We start from the raw sequence: 15,395 nt of genomic DNA on the forward strand, positions 1-15,395 counted from the left end.
CATTTTAAGTTAGGATCGTTATCTGACCACATGTACACTCAACCATCGAAGACCAACAAACAAACAGTGTACCAGATATGTATTCATTGTTTCTTTTTTATAACAAAAAAATAATAATACAATAAAACAATAACAACACTTTAAAAATAAATTCACCTTTTTGGGGTATCAACTTAAAAACAGATGTACAAGTCATACTTCTAATCTCAACGTATAAATATACAGTATTTACAAAATAATCTTATAAAACATAGAAAGAGAAAGATCAGTGCCTCCTATTCTTAAATTACCAATAAAATACAAAATAACATTATTGGTTCTGTAGTTTCCTTTGAAGGCGTCCTTGGTTCGATGGTCACTTCATGTATTTTTTTTGTCTGTATTTAAGGGTGATCTTGCATAAGGTAAAACAAGGCCCTGTCATGAGTTTCTCTGCATGGCGCGTTAGTGTATTGCATCTTTTGATCTTTCTGTTTCCTCTCTGATGCTGTGCAAAGGAGTCAAGATAAGGCGGGGCATGATGTTATTCTTAAACACGTATATAAGGCTTTCTGATCTAGGCTGCATACATTCTTTATACAAAAAAAATAAAAATTTGATTTACAAAACTGATAACCTTATTATCCTTCAAAAATGAACCGTCTTCAGTAGTTTTGTCCCTTTTTGATGCAGATTTTTTTTTGTCTTCCCCCCTCGTTTTTTTCTTTTTTTTTGCATAGGGCGTTTCAGGCCACAGAAATGGAAAAGGCTGGCTCCCTCCACAGGCTTGTTGCCAGTAAGTTGATTTGTTGTTTGCATATTACTGCAATAAGGTGGAGAGGAGTACATTGAGATAGTCCTCATTTCTAATCAACACACAGGCATAAACATCTTGGCCCATTGCCCATGGATGAACTTGGGACAGAGCAGACAAAGGTTTCAGTCAAAAACATCAAAAGGAGCATCCACAAGTCAAATTTGCTCATTATTTCCTGCAGTCTTTACATTCTCATAAAGTTTAGTAGCTTTAGTTCTATTGCATTCGAAGAGCACACCGGCTCCATCCAGTTATCAAGTTTTCAAGAGCAGCAACTTTCATTTAAATAAATCCTAGTCTCTCCACACTTGTAAACAGTCCAAAAGAAATCCAATTTTGACAGTCAATGGCGTCCTCTGTGTATTATACCTGAAAGAGAAGATAGATTGACTACCTCAGCAATAAATTCATCAAAGCTGAGACAGTACAAGTTGCATTGTAATATGAAGAATAAAAAGAAGAATTTGTGCACCAGGAGAAAAACACTTACCTCAGTTGCAATGATGCATTCATTTTTCTCCTCTGCTATTACAAAGACAGACTGGTACACTGAGTCTCTTGAAGAATATATCGTTGATATTCTACACTCTGGCCTTTCACTGTAAAGATTCATCATCTCAGTTAGTGGGCCATAAAGGGAAGAAATTCATTAATATGTCTTACAGTGACCTTAGACAGCTTGTTTATTGAAAACAATACCTATCAATACTACACAGTGACAAAAACTGTAAAACAGCTATTCATTGAATTCTTTCATGTGCTCTTACCTGTACATTCTACTCAAATGATTTTTTTCTTCTCCCATTTTTTCACAGTTTTCATCTTTGTCCAGAAGGGACAGTTCGTCCTTGTACCCCGTGGAGGTTTTGTGGTCCAGGTGGTAGTGGTTGATGTGTTTGTGATTAGACTTTTCCATAGGACAGTCCACCTCCAAATCGATCTTTTTATTTGTATTCTTGAGTTCTAGAGTAGATATGAGGTTCTCTTTCTGAAAGTCAACCTTAGAGAGGTTATTCATAGTCTCAGAGTCCTGCTCTTTGTTTCTCTGCTTCTTGTGACACATTACCACCACTACCATGCACAAAAGAACCAGCACAGCTACAAAGCTGACCCCCAAGCCAATGGCTGCCCTGTATATGTCGGGGCTAGGAGGGTTGGGATAAGGCACATTTCTGGACTGACACCTGGGTCCACTGTAATGGGCAGGGCAGATGCAGGTGGGCTGTCCTTTGGCTCCAACGGTGCAGGTCCCTCCGTTCAGGCAGGGCAGGGAGGCACAGCGGTCTGTGGGCTTGTCGCAGTGGCGTCCCGTGTATCCTGGTGGGCAGGTGCATGTGTAGTCGTTGATGCGGTCTATGCAGGTGGAGCCATTAGCACAGGGATTCCTGGCACACTCGTTGATGTTGATCTCACAGCGTAGTCCTGTGAAGCCTGAGCGACAGCTGCACATCCAGAGGTCCAAATGGATCACACAATGTCCACCTATGCAAAATAAAACAGAATTATAGAAGCCGCTCTTGTATTTATCTCCTCTTTCAAAGAGATATACAGAAAAGGAGAAGTCAGAATGATGTATCACCATTGGTGCATTGCAGTGAGGTACATTTGTCCACTTTCTTCTCACAGTTGAGCCCAGTGTATCCTGCTGGACACTCACAAACGTAACTATTCCCGTTATCCGTCTCTCTGCATTTGCCATCATGAAAGCAGGGTGTATCTGCGCAGGTCAGCATCTTGTGTTCACAGTTAGTCCCCTCATGCCCCTGTGGGCATACACACCTATAGCCATTCTCAGAATCCTGCAGAGACAAAGATATAAAGTTTATCAAAAAGCTGCTTGTCGCATATTTTTCATATCCTGTTCAAGACTGCCCCAGCGAACCCCATCATCCTTCATTTGAATTCTATTTACAGCACATAGTCTGTGAACTGGGTCATCTACTGACTTGACAATCGATAGCATCCTCCTGGACTAGCAGATAGACCGAGGCAAAAACAAAAACAGGAAAGCCTGTGTTGTGGGAGAGAGGAGAGAGAGACTTCCGGACTCACCCGACACTGGCCTCCGTTGTGACAAGGTTGGCTGTCACACTCCTTCAAGTCACAGTTTACACCAGTGAAGCCTGGCAGGCAGGCGCAGGTGTAGCTGCCATGGCCTGTGTTCATACATGTGGCCCCGTTGGCACAGGGTTTGTGATGGGTGCAGTAGTTCAGATCTGTAAACAAATGGGTAGAAACATTTTGGAACTGAGAAGAGACACTCTATTGTGGCTTTTATCACAATTCATTCAGTTTAAAGAGAAGCCGTTGCACACCTTGGTCACAAAGGATGCCTCCCCAACCTTCTTTGCAGTGGCAGCTCCACGGCTCTATACAGGTACCATGTTTACAGGACGGATGGAGTTTGCACACATCACAAAAAAGTCCCTGCCAACCGTTTCTGCATCTGTGCACAAATAAAGCAGCGCAACATGACAGTTGGCTCACTCCAACATTTGCATTCAACCACATCTAAAAAAAAGTTACTTTTTTTTTTTGTTACAATTATAACTTTGTTTTCATGATTTCTTTGATATTTTAAACAGAAAGACACCAAGCAACATTTACATTTTGCAACACAATTATGATATATTTAAAGTAAAGGCTGCTAATACATTTTATTATTATCTATGTGCATTTTTGATTATAAAATAAACATGCAATTAAGTAAAAACTCACTTGCACTCTCCAGGTACGGTGCAGTTTCCGTTGCTTTCATTGCAACCATCAAGACAGATTGCTAAAAAAAAAAAAAAAAAAAGACAGAACAGAAACTTTAAATCTCAAGATTTCTTATGCCTTACTATCAGATTAGCACATTCTCTCTCTTTCTTGTTACCTGACCACATCAGTGAAAAAAAAAAAGAAAAAGAAAACAAAAACAAAAACAGTTATGTGCGTGTGCATGCTGTAATGGTGTTAAACGGCTGGTTGGTGCGGAGCAGATGCCTGTTAAAAAAAAAAGCAGGACAGCTGCCCCATTGTTAGCGGTGGGCAGTTCGAGTCCCGGCTGCAGCTGCCGCCCTGCACCGCCTCAACAATAGACCCCACAATTTAGTGGCGCGTGGCGGCCGATAATGCCGTGATTAACCCGGCGCGTGCTGCTGGGCGACCACCGCGCTGGATTAAACCGCTCGCGCCCAGAGAGATAGTGCGCCAAGCCCCCCGCCCCCGAAACACACCCCATCAGCCCCCATTACATCTCAGCACACCTGAGATCATGTGACAGGCAGACAGACCATAAAGATCTCATTGGAAATTCACCGTGTGTTGTGAAATGCACCAAACGTGACTCTGTGCGCCTGATTATGACATGGCCTATATTCTCATAACTCAGGGCCCTGAGTTTGGAGAAGACCTAAAAGCTGACTCGATCCCCCTTTTTTTCCTCTCTCATCACAAACAAGTGTCACATCACAAAGTGTCCATATGGTGTCTTTATTCTTGCTTACGTTCTTGGCAGTATTCGCCCTTCCATCCCGGTAGACAGGCTATTTGCCCGTCAGGCTTGCAGGTGTAGTGGCCAAAATGGTCGTCTCTCGGAGAGCATATTTTGGAACAAGTGTCCCCGTAGTAATTTTCATTGCAGATGAACCGGTATGAGTACCTTAGCTCCGTCTGCGTCCCGTTCTGCACATCCTGGGACCACACAGGCCCTATTCCCAACTGTCTTTGGATTGCAAAAGAACTAATCAAGAAATCAGGGTTGGTTGTGTCTGTGGGGGGGGGACAAAACAGAAATAATATCATCTGAAATAATAAAAATGGATTGACAGCATGAAACAATTAGGATTTTAATTATAGATGAGCCAGTGAGGTGTCTGATCAATAACCAACTCTTAACTGAGGAATTTGTGATTTCCTCTTTTTGAGGGATCAAACCAGAAAGGTGTAAAATCCAGGAAAAGCGCTGTCACGGGACTTTTGGCAGGGCTTCATATTCTCACATAGGCCTGTGCACTTTCCCATGCATGCCAAAAATAAAACAAGGGAAGTGCAATTGTGTTGGAGAGATTTGATTGTAAAGAATTGTTGTGTGACTCATAAGGCATCCTAACAAACACGGATCCGTGATGCTGAAAATGCCAGATGTATTTGCCAGCACTTAATACTTTAAGTGTGTGCGTGTGTGTGTAATTACCTATCACACATTAAAATGGGTGATAGGTAATAAGTTATGGAAACTAAACAAAGACACATCTCCCCCTAGTGGTGCACACACAGTGTAGCTGCAGCCGCTCACCTCCAGGTGGGTCCGCTGTCGGAGAATACCAGGCCTCAATAATCAACGAGAAAGCACCCTGTTGGCACAGATAAAGAAATAACATACATATAAAAAAATCTGTATTCATACATTTCAGTTCTCGATTACTGTTTTCTATTCTTTCTTTTTTTTTTTTTTTTTTTTGAAGAGCAAAGATGCAATAACATAAATACAAAACAGTGCAGTGCATTTAATTTTCAGATAAGATCAGGCTTTATTAGTCCATTGGTGGGGATGTTTGCACTCTACAGCAGTAAGGAGGTAGCAGAAAATATAAAGATAAAAACGTAAAACCAAAAATATCTGTAGTTTTGTATAAATGCTTTATATATATATATATACATAATTGTGTGTGTGTGTTGGGGGGGGTATTTTTACTCTTTTTTTTTTCATCCCATGGAAACATATTATATACAAGCCCGCCCGGCAGAAAACAGGTGCTCCTCTTACCGGCCAGGTGAAGTTGAGCGGCAGACGCAGCCTGGCGTCCTGCTGGATGCTGAAGGAGTCGGTGCCCAGGACAGGTGTGGTGACTTTACCAAACAAACAGTCACCGTGAGACACCACCGTCTGGAAGTTCTTCAAACAAACCCTGAAATAAGTCCTGCAGCCGGTCATGCTGCAACTAAGTCCAGTGGCCAGCAAACCTTGAGTATTCTGAAAGTGATGGAGATCGAGCTCGAACACACCTGATCCCAGAACCTGGAAGAAGAGGAAGAGTGAGCAAAGCACACGAACGCATTTTTCAAATGATTGTTTTCGTTATATGCAAAGCCGGAAATATACCTGAGTAAATAATAATATAACTATTGCAAAGATAGAGGTGAACCAAACGGCCATCCTTTAGAGTTTGATGTGCGTATCCTTAAAAAATCTGTTTGTCCTCCACAAAAAAACAAAAAACAAAAACAAAAACAAAAAAACGCTCCTATTCCAAGTTGGTGATGGCGAAAAGTGGCGAGAATAAATATAATCCTTCAAAAAGAAAAGCGCGTAGGACAAGATCCAGCTCCGCAATCCGTATCCAGAAGAAGTTGGGAAAAGACCGAGTTATCCAGTGCGAGAGGTTAGACACATATCAGTAACGTCAATATCCACAAGTGAGTCATTCTGCGGTCTTTCTGTTGCCCATCCATCGTGCCGGTCAGATGCGCTGTGAGTTCGCGGAGCTGATGCGAGCCTTGTGCTGCCGACGGTGATGCGAGCCTGCTGCGGAGCATCAGCGCACAGTGACTCCCAGTGAGGGATGTCTGACGTCCCCCCCGGTTTATATACGGCTGTGTACTGTCAGCACAGACAATGTCAGTCAGTAAACACCGCCCACTCTCCTCTCCACCTTTTTTTTTTCTTCTTCCTCATGGTTTTTTTTAAGCATCAATAAGGGAAGACTGTTTTAGGCTTTGTTGTTGTTCTTTTTTTGCTTCACCCAGTGCAGAAGAAATGCACCTTCTTGGTTTCTGTACATGCTGTCTTTTTTCCTCCTTAAAATCAGAAGTAAAGTCCGTTGTGATATTAGAAATCCCTACAGGCTGACAGGGTTTGTGCATTCACTGTTTGTAGGGCATCTGGAAGTGTGTGCCTCTCTACTCTTCTGACCTCTTGCATCCTTCTCTGTTGTAACCTGTGTTTATTTTTAGATTAAGAGCATGGAGCAGGCCATAACTCTGTATGGTGATGGATTGACATTGCAAACACGTTGTGTCAAATCAGAAATCAGCTGAGGAAGAAAGCCACTGTAACTGAACTTAAAAGCCAAAGGTCACCTTAAAGGTCTGAATATGCTGATTTTAAAACAGATCTGATCCGCACGCACTCACCTGACTTCTATTTACTTTCTTATTTTATGTTTAGATGTGGGAATGCAGATGCACACATAGATGTATTCTGTGTCGCACTGGGGGGTAACAGGCCATACATTTTACTTTAAGCTACTGTTTATTATTCTTGTGAAAAATAGTATCAGAAGTACAAGCATCCAGCTGTTCATGCACATTATTTAAAATCACTGCTCATAACACCTTCGATTGAAAGCACATTTGTATAAAATAAAGCCAAGATTGTATCCTACATGTAACGTAACACTGTTTGTTGAATTAACTTCCATTGGAGCCAGTTGGAAAAACTTTCTTTGCCTTTTAAGTGTATGTATAATTGTTCTGAGAGGGTAAAGAAGAAAAAAAACTCCCTAACAGTAAATAAAGGCTGCTGTGCAAATAAATTAAAATGCCACGTGCATTTTTCTCACATGCTGGGCACAGGCATTGTTACCTTTATCACCCTTGCAGCAGGCCAACCTGTCTGGGAGGATTTACAGTGAGGGAACAGGATTTAGAAACTGTTCCCTGGCCATGAAGGTGTCTGGCTGAACAGCTCTCCTGCCGAGATGACTTCACCTCTAAACGCCCACCTATGACTTACAGGTTCGAGGCTCCACTGTTGGGCAGAGACAATAGACTATTGAGTGTGGAGCAGTGTGAGTAAGAGGCCCAGACATCTCACCGCGTTGAGGTATTTGGAGTTCCCACCATTGAAACACGCAGATATTGTGGATGATCAATGCAGCCCTGTGCGACGCCTAAACCCTGAATAAAAAAAAATGACTTCAGCTCGCTTATCTATGAGCTATCCCATGATCTGTATGGACTCTACAGCCTCATCCGTCTCTTTTGTAGACTGACATGAATAGAGTAATGGCACTCTTGTCTTTCCTATCTACACATCAAAACATCCATACACTTTAATATTTGATGGTCTATGGCTACAGTTTCCCAACTGCAGCTCACATTACATTTCCTTGTAAAGGCTTGGACTGTGCTAAACAAGCAGCGATGCTTGAATTGGAGCTCTTAGGGTGCAGCGAGAGGGAAAACATTTTCTAGTGATGCACTCAACAGGCTTTCTTAATATTTACATATTAATCTTCAGATTTTATCGCTCGTTTTATTTCATTTTTGTTTGTGTAAATACACGGAAAACGTGGCCTGAATTAATGAGACGTTTTAAATCCTGAGTTGTGTGAGTTATTTACTCTTGGCCAGTGCAAACAATAATGTAGCAGGCTCTTTTCTGCTGCGCTGCTCTAGGATAAACACGGCCCTGGCAGCACACACCGGCCCACCACAGTCCTCAATAGGATGCCATTTTTCTTTGTGACAGTGTTTTGTAAAGCTGACTTCTGATGTTCTATGACTTTTCAGCTGGTATGCAAACTCCTAAAAATAAAATAATATTTTGATAGGAAAATGAAGAAGTATGAAAGCGCCATTGGACTCTGACTTGTTAAGCAAGGTGCTATTTATTGTCTGATGCAATACTTCATTTCTTTGGCAGATTAATGTTTGTTCCCAGGAATGCTTGCCCTCATGACATCATTCATACACTACATTTTAACAAGATGCATGAGTCTCATTACTGAGATAACAAAAATACTAATGATTCGACCAAATCCAAAATGCTGGTGTTGTTTTTCCTGACCTCAACCATAGACTGACCCAAAACAGATTTACTGAAAATAAAGTCTGCCAACATGGTGTTGATAAGGGTAATATCCAAAACGAATGTGTCCCCCGTCAGAATGGCAGAGATCAAAGACCATCCTAAATGAAATGCTACTTTTCAGATGCCAGTGGGTATTTACTGTTCATTTAGTCATGACGCAAGTACAAGTAATTACTTGAAAGAGCCATATATAGAGTCATGCGATTGAGTGCCAATTTGCTCAGGGTAATGTCAGTAGTCTTTTGCTTTTTCTTAAGTATTGTGTCTCCTTAAATCTAGTTTATGGGAACATTTTCTCCTCTGTATCTGCGTTCTCCACTTTCAGTGGATTGCATGGTGTGGACTCGCTTTGGACACTGTTCCAAACAGTATCAACAATGTGGGCAAGGGCAATAGAAAATTAGCTACAGTGCTAACAGATGGCACCTTTTGGTCAAGAAATCTGTCCTGTTTAATGCGTGGCAGTTTAACACGTCTTTACAGCACATTTGATCTCTATGCCCCAATCTGTCTGGCCAATCAATGGGGCTTTTGATGTGCACTGCCAATGGATCTGGGGCATCTGAGCATGTCGCCCTCAGAGGAGAAATTGCCTGCTGCCAAGATTGGAAAAGGGAAGGGGGTGTCCGCTACTATCTTAAAACACTTTTTCAAACAGAAAAATATTGTCCTTTTAATTTTTTTTTTTTATATATTTGTTTGATTTTAAAAATTTAGGCTATTTTTGACATTGTAAGAGAGACTTTATGTGCCAAACGTGGGAAGCAGGACCATACATTTCCAGTTGGTTGCAGGACAAAGCATAGAGGCAGCCTGTTAATTACGAGTCTGTGAGGCATAAAATGAAGTTAATATAATTTAATGTCATTTTTCTTCACGTGCGTTATTACTGACAGGCTTCTGCATGTTTTCAAGTCTTTCAACATATGTTTTGCATTACTGAGTGTAAAGACTTGTTACAGATGTCTGTGTTCGCTCATGTTAAAGTTTCAAAACTTCAGCTGACATTAGGTTGGATTTAAAGCTCCTGACATTATGATTGTCTGTCTGCACTGTGCTGTGGAACTTTCCAGCCACCCTCTTGCTGTGCTGTTGACAAAACACAGCCTTCTCTACCCTTACAGCGCAACCAACAACACGCTTGGGTCACCAAGATCATGCGGTGATGCGGTACATAAGTGTCACTACACCCAGGTAATGACATAACGAAAAGACGCCTGTTGTCTGGTATCACCATGACGTCGTTTACACCTGGAATGAAACTTACTGCACAACACGCCACTTTTGGAAGTGTGTAAATCAGGTCAGGGTGATCTGAAGCTACTCGTGTGTGCCAGTGTGTCAAGTGACAGCAGCACATTCTTCCCTCCCACCAGACAGGGATCCGACCATCAGGAACAGCTTCGCATTCAATACTCCCTATTGATCCTCACAGAGCAGCTCCACCTTTGACACATGGACAGTCAGCTGGGACTACAGGCATCACCACATCTGTCACAATTGCCAAATTATGCCATATACAGCCCACCCAGCTGTTTGTATTGCACTTCAACAGAAATAATATGTGAAGGACACTCCCAAGCACAGCACAGGAGAGCCAAACATGTTTTTCTGTCCAACAAGTTCTTGAGTGATTACCAGTATGAGGCTAATTGTGTGTGTGGAAGAAGCTAACGTAGCCTTGAGGAAATCCTCCTTGGCCAGAGTCAAAGCATCATTTCTTCATGCAAGACAAAACCTCCCAGCAGGAAAAGGAAAGAGATAAATGGGGGAGAGGGAAGAGCGTACTGGTGTGAAGAGGGCTGTTAAAACCGCGCCAGTTAGCCAATCAGGAAGGCCATCCTGAGACTGTGGTTCTTAAGGCCTCGCTGGCCCCCAATTCACACTCTAATCTACCTGCTAATGTGAAGTAGGAACAGGTGCGTGACCTTTATGTGCCTCACACTGGGAGTCACTCTGTCCTCAAGTGGTTTTGGCAGCACAGATGGGGCCTGGGGCGGAGTTTTAGGCAGCACCTATTAACTGCCTTTTATTGAAGTTGCCTGGCTTTGTGAAGCAGGGGAAATTCTCATCAAAGTAATAGCTAATATTAATCTTCAAAGTTGCAAGGGTTGTGACCTCACTGTCAGAAGAGGGGAAATTCAGAATAATCACTGAACACCATCAGCGCCGTTAAAACCCTGTAATTTCACCCTGGCACGCCTGTTAGATGATGTGATTCTGCTTTAATTATCCATAGACTTAATGATCTCTTATCTGCTGTTGTTCCTCAACTTCCTGACCAGGGGCAGATGACCTGAAGTACACCGCACAATATTATTGTTTATTTAGACATAGGACTATTTTAGGAGGGTCAGATGTTTTTTCCTTGGATGGTTTGAAATTCTTAACCCCATTTGGTCTGTAAACAAGCAGTTCCCCACCTTTACTTCTGATTTCAGGAGAATCGTGATAAGGGGGGGGGTTCATGCCGGGGTAGTTATGTTTTAGGGTAATACACATGCACGTGTTTCTCGGAAGGTAAGTGGCCTGGTGGATGAGATGACTGTACTTCACTTTACAGAATGTCAAAGTAACATTTAAACTGCTTGTTTGGGCCATGTATTTAACTGCACTGTATGTGACCTTATGACTACTCTCTGTGTAAATACACACAAACACGTCTCCACTTTGCAGGGCAAACAACCGATGCAAACCCCTTTTGTGTAGAGCGATTGTTATCCGAGTCAACTTGGGGCCTGGACATGATGTTAACAGAAGTGCACTGCACAGATGGAAGATGTATACATTTCCACAGCCAGTTTGTGTTCCTGTGGCCAATGAGTTTGTGGGCTTCATGCCATGTTTGGGATCATTCAGGCCTCTGTCCGTGCTTACCCATCCTCGCACTGAGACAGCAGGAGCTGACTGAGTGCTGGTTGATTAATTCTCTCAGCGGTGAGGAGTCTGGGTGTAGCCTGTTTGTCTAGTAAAGGCTCATTGAGGCTGGATCTTCACCGATGAGATCTTATAGAAGAACTTGATGTTAACAGTGATGAATAGTTTCTCTGAGGGCTCAACTAGCAGGCTGCTGCAGTGATGCATTCAGTCTAAAATTTGAAGTCCGGCCTGCAGGGCAGGAGGAGCTCCCTTGCTGCCAGGCCTAAATGCTGTGGTGTTGTTCCAACTTGACCCCACGAGTCCCAAGTTGCCACAACCCTTTCTCCTCTAACTTGGCTCTCATAGGCAATTTTCATGTCTCTGTCTAATATTTGACATCTCTCAAGAACTCTGTGCTCTCCAGACTGAACTCGTACTTTTAATGTTCCATCATTTTAAAAATGTACCAATGTGAATTAGGAGCATTTTAAACGACCAAATTATTCCTTATGTGGAAAAATTGCACAGAAAACTGTGTAAGAGGAGCGATTCTTCACGGACTTTCAAATGCAGAGTGACATAATTGTGCCTGCTAAGCTGTCTACAGATGCACACGTGGGCTTTCACTATTTTTGTTTCATCTATTGGCTTTAAACGACTAGTTAACTATGCAATGAAAATCAATCTTTCAGTCCAGGGTTTGTGTTCTCACACACACGCTATTATGATATATTAGCCAGAATGATGAATGACACTGATAGTATAAGTGCAGATCTAGCACATATTTGCAGCTGTGATTTGTTTATACTTCAGTTCTGTGCAGTAGGAGATTAACTAAATACTCAAGATAAATACTAGATTTCTTGTCGTCATTTTGGTTCATAGATGAAATGGTGTAAAGTCCCAATTTGCTTAAACTGGATCAAATTCCTTTCAAAGCTATTAAAGTTTAACCCGCCCTTAAGTCTAATTAGTGGTTTTAAAAGTTGATGCTGTTCTTGTGATCAGCGCTGGAATGTCCAAGAATAGAATTTACTTTAATCAATTCATTTAGATGTAATTGATATCGTTTGGCACAATGTATACAATTATTTTTTGATGTCATGAAATGCTCATGAAATCATACGTCGGCACTGATAAGGCTCTGAGAGAGCAGCAGTGTGTACCCTCTCACGGTAATTACAAACACGGTGCTATGAGAAGCTTATGTAACCCCTGAGGAGCATTTGGCTGACCTGTCACCCAAAACAACTCGCTCAGCCTTTCATCTGTTTGGTCAGACGTTAGATCGCCGCTACAAGGTAAGATCTGCTCAGGTGTGGTGTCTTTTACGGGAAAAGCATCTGTGGAGATTCTGTAAGGTTTTATTTCCTGCTCCACGTTTTGTGATGGATCATAGAGGAGTTCTTATGCTTGATAATGACTGTGTTACTTCTGGGGCATGTGTTAGTATAAAGATTTGATTTGTTTTGTTGACTTGTCCTGATTTGGTCGTGGTCTCCCTGGTTGTGGTCGTGACAAGTGTCCATTGGTGACTTTGTGTCATTCGCTTCGCTTCCAGCCGTTACCCTCCGCCCTCCACCTCCCGCCCTCTCACCCTCACCCCATCCTCGGCCTTACCCCAAGCCTGGGAGCGGAATTCTGGGAACATTTTTCCATGTGAAATGCCGAGGTCCAGTCGAGGGGTGTGACGCCAGTGCATTGTTTCAACGGCAAAAAAAGGAACCGCTTGTGATGAGGCCAATTCCTGTTGGTCCCAAAAAAACAGGCACTTTCTCACACCGACTTCCTTCCTCACTGGACAGCACAAAACAATCACAGAACCAACCAGCAAAGCGAAAAAGAAAGAAAGAGAAGGAAAATGAGTGATCGGAGAGGTGAGCTTGGGTATTCCCAGTCTGTGCAGGTTGTGCTGGAAACTTCAGTATTCACCTGACTGTCTCTTTTAAAGGTGAAATGCTTTTATCTACAGACGCAGAGCATGCGAAAAATGCCTATTATTATGCTCTGTATGTTATCCTAGTGACAAACAAGCTGATCCTCTTATCTTTACTGCCTGTGTGACGACAGACAGTGACTGTGCGCTGATCTTAAACATTGCTAACATGCAAATGCGTCAACCTTTGAGGAAAACTCTTTGTGTCAGATTGGGAAAAAAAGAAAAAGAATGAGGAAAGTAAGTGAGGAGGGCAGTGAGGCTCGACTGATTGAGAGAGCAGGACTCAGGAAGCACCTGCCTGCGTGGAGGGCTGAGCATTTATCTGACCCTTCTCACATCAGGTGGTTTCCTTGTTTACGTTATCTCCCTGCAGCTCCCTGTGGCCAAGCCCCTATTGGCTGCCCTGGGCCACTCCTTTTTCCAACACATTCATTGATCTTAAGAGGGCTTGCCACTTCCCCGTTCCTCCTTTCCCACTAGAGTGACCGCTTTGAAGAGAAATGTACCCTTCACCACCCGAGAGCTCACTGGCAAAGAGAGGGATCCATTTAATAAGCCAAACACCCCCAACCACTACCTGACCTCTCACCTCTGTCCTCACAACACAAACATGGCAGCCTTGACGACTACCTTCCTCTTTCTCCCGCTGCCTATACTTGGGCTCAGTGAAAACAAGTAAGCTCATCAATTACCGATAACCTTGATCCTAGTGTCCTGCATGTCACCTGTATTGCTCAACCCTAACCCAGCTGGAAATCTTTAAATGCTTAACTGCCTGTGGGGGTTCAAAATATATTTTCATGATCTGGTTTCTGGTGGCTCATTGTTCAGGGAGCCAAGTCTGTATCTCCTCCATGCTGAAAAGGCAGGAGCATTTCTAATAGTAAAGTTATTGAGTTGCACTGCTGGTGAATGTTTCCTTTTCCCCTGTTGATATAATTACAGTAAAATTGCTGCTTGGGATTCGTAGTAATGACTGCAGGTGGGCCAAGCACAGGTGTTGTCTGTAATTATGGCACACATGAGATCCAGAAATGATTATCTGGGCTAAATGCGTTTAATCAACCTGCAGATGTGCAGATGCACATCTCAACTGTTTTAGAAAATGTTTATCCTCACCAGGAGGCAGAGCTGAGCATTAGTGTGCGTGTGTGTGTGTGTGTGTGTGTGCGCGCGCGCACATAGAAGACAGTGGTAGTGAAAAAGCAATATAGCGCATGAACCTTAATACAAACAACCATAGGCTAGAGTGACAGAGAGGCAGAGTTTCTACTCAAGCTGCCCCATTGTGTTGGTAGAGCTCTATTTGTCCTGGCAAGACTTTGGCTGGTCTGACGTCACAGACTGATGGTCAGCCAAGTGGAACAGAGAAGATGCATGAACAATATTCATAACTGCATCCCCATCCGAATGGTGGCTGACTAAAACAGAACCTTCTACAAAACACTGCGGTCTGTGAAGAAAGAGAGGAAACATGTAGTTCAGATTCAAGTCCTGTAAAACTCTTGCACATAATGTTCAGCACCCCTACCCTCCACCCTCCGCCCCCCCACCTCTTGCAACGCCTGCCGATGAAGCCCTCTGCATGGCCTTCCAGTGCCCCTGTTTTCCTTACTATCTTGTTATCTCAGCAAGTGTTTCCTGCAAGCACCTCGCTCTTCTCTGGGACATGTGGTAGAGCTTGCGCTGCCTTACGTCCATGGGGGTATTGTTCTCTCACAGTTTGACCATCGTAAATTAGCTGGAAACGATTTGTCAGACATGAGAGGGGGGCGAGGGACGGGGTGGGGGGGTAGAGGGGGGCAGGAAAGGGAAAAAAAACAACAACAAAATCAGGGCCCTGACGTGAGCCCCTGCACTGGTCCATACACTCAACAGATAAGTTAATGGGCTTAATAGCCTGAATTGCAGCAATTCAGGCTATTAAGAAACATATTATCCAGATCACTCAACTATTGGCTAACTGGAAGAAATTTTCCAATTGTATGCTTTACTCAATT

At 42.9% G+C, this 15,395-nt stretch overlaps 1 protein-coding gene across 1 annotated transcript in view; it reads right to left on the bottom strand.

Moving 5' to 3' along the window:
- Positions 1 to 673: 673 nt before the first annotated feature.
- Positions 674 to 15,395, bottom strand: part of LOC115035328 (delta-like protein 4) — a 30,680-nt gene continuing 15,958 nt past the window's right edge. Inside the window, 10 exon segments of the mRNA XM_029493054.1 lie at positions 674 to 1,165; positions 1,287 to 1,395; positions 1,564 to 2,278; positions 2,376 to 2,595; positions 2,849 to 3,012; positions 3,112 to 3,242; positions 3,515 to 3,575; positions 4,288 to 4,551; positions 5,079 to 5,136; positions 5,550 to 5,801. Of these exon segments, the coding sequence (XP_029348914.1) occupies positions 1,160 to 1,165; positions 1,287 to 1,395; positions 1,564 to 2,278; positions 2,376 to 2,595; positions 2,849 to 3,012; positions 3,112 to 3,242; positions 3,515 to 3,575; positions 4,288 to 4,551; positions 5,079 to 5,136; positions 5,550 to 5,801 (1,980 nt within the window). The 3' untranslated portion in view covers positions 674 to 1,159.

Source organism: Echeneis naucrates, chromosome 22 (assembly GCF_900963305.1).
Source record: "Echeneis naucrates chromosome 22, fEcheNa1.1, whole genome shotgun sequence".
In the NCBI taxonomy this organism is placed as follows: Eukaryota; Metazoa; Chordata; class Actinopteri; order Carangiformes; family Echeneidae; genus Echeneis; species Echeneis naucrates.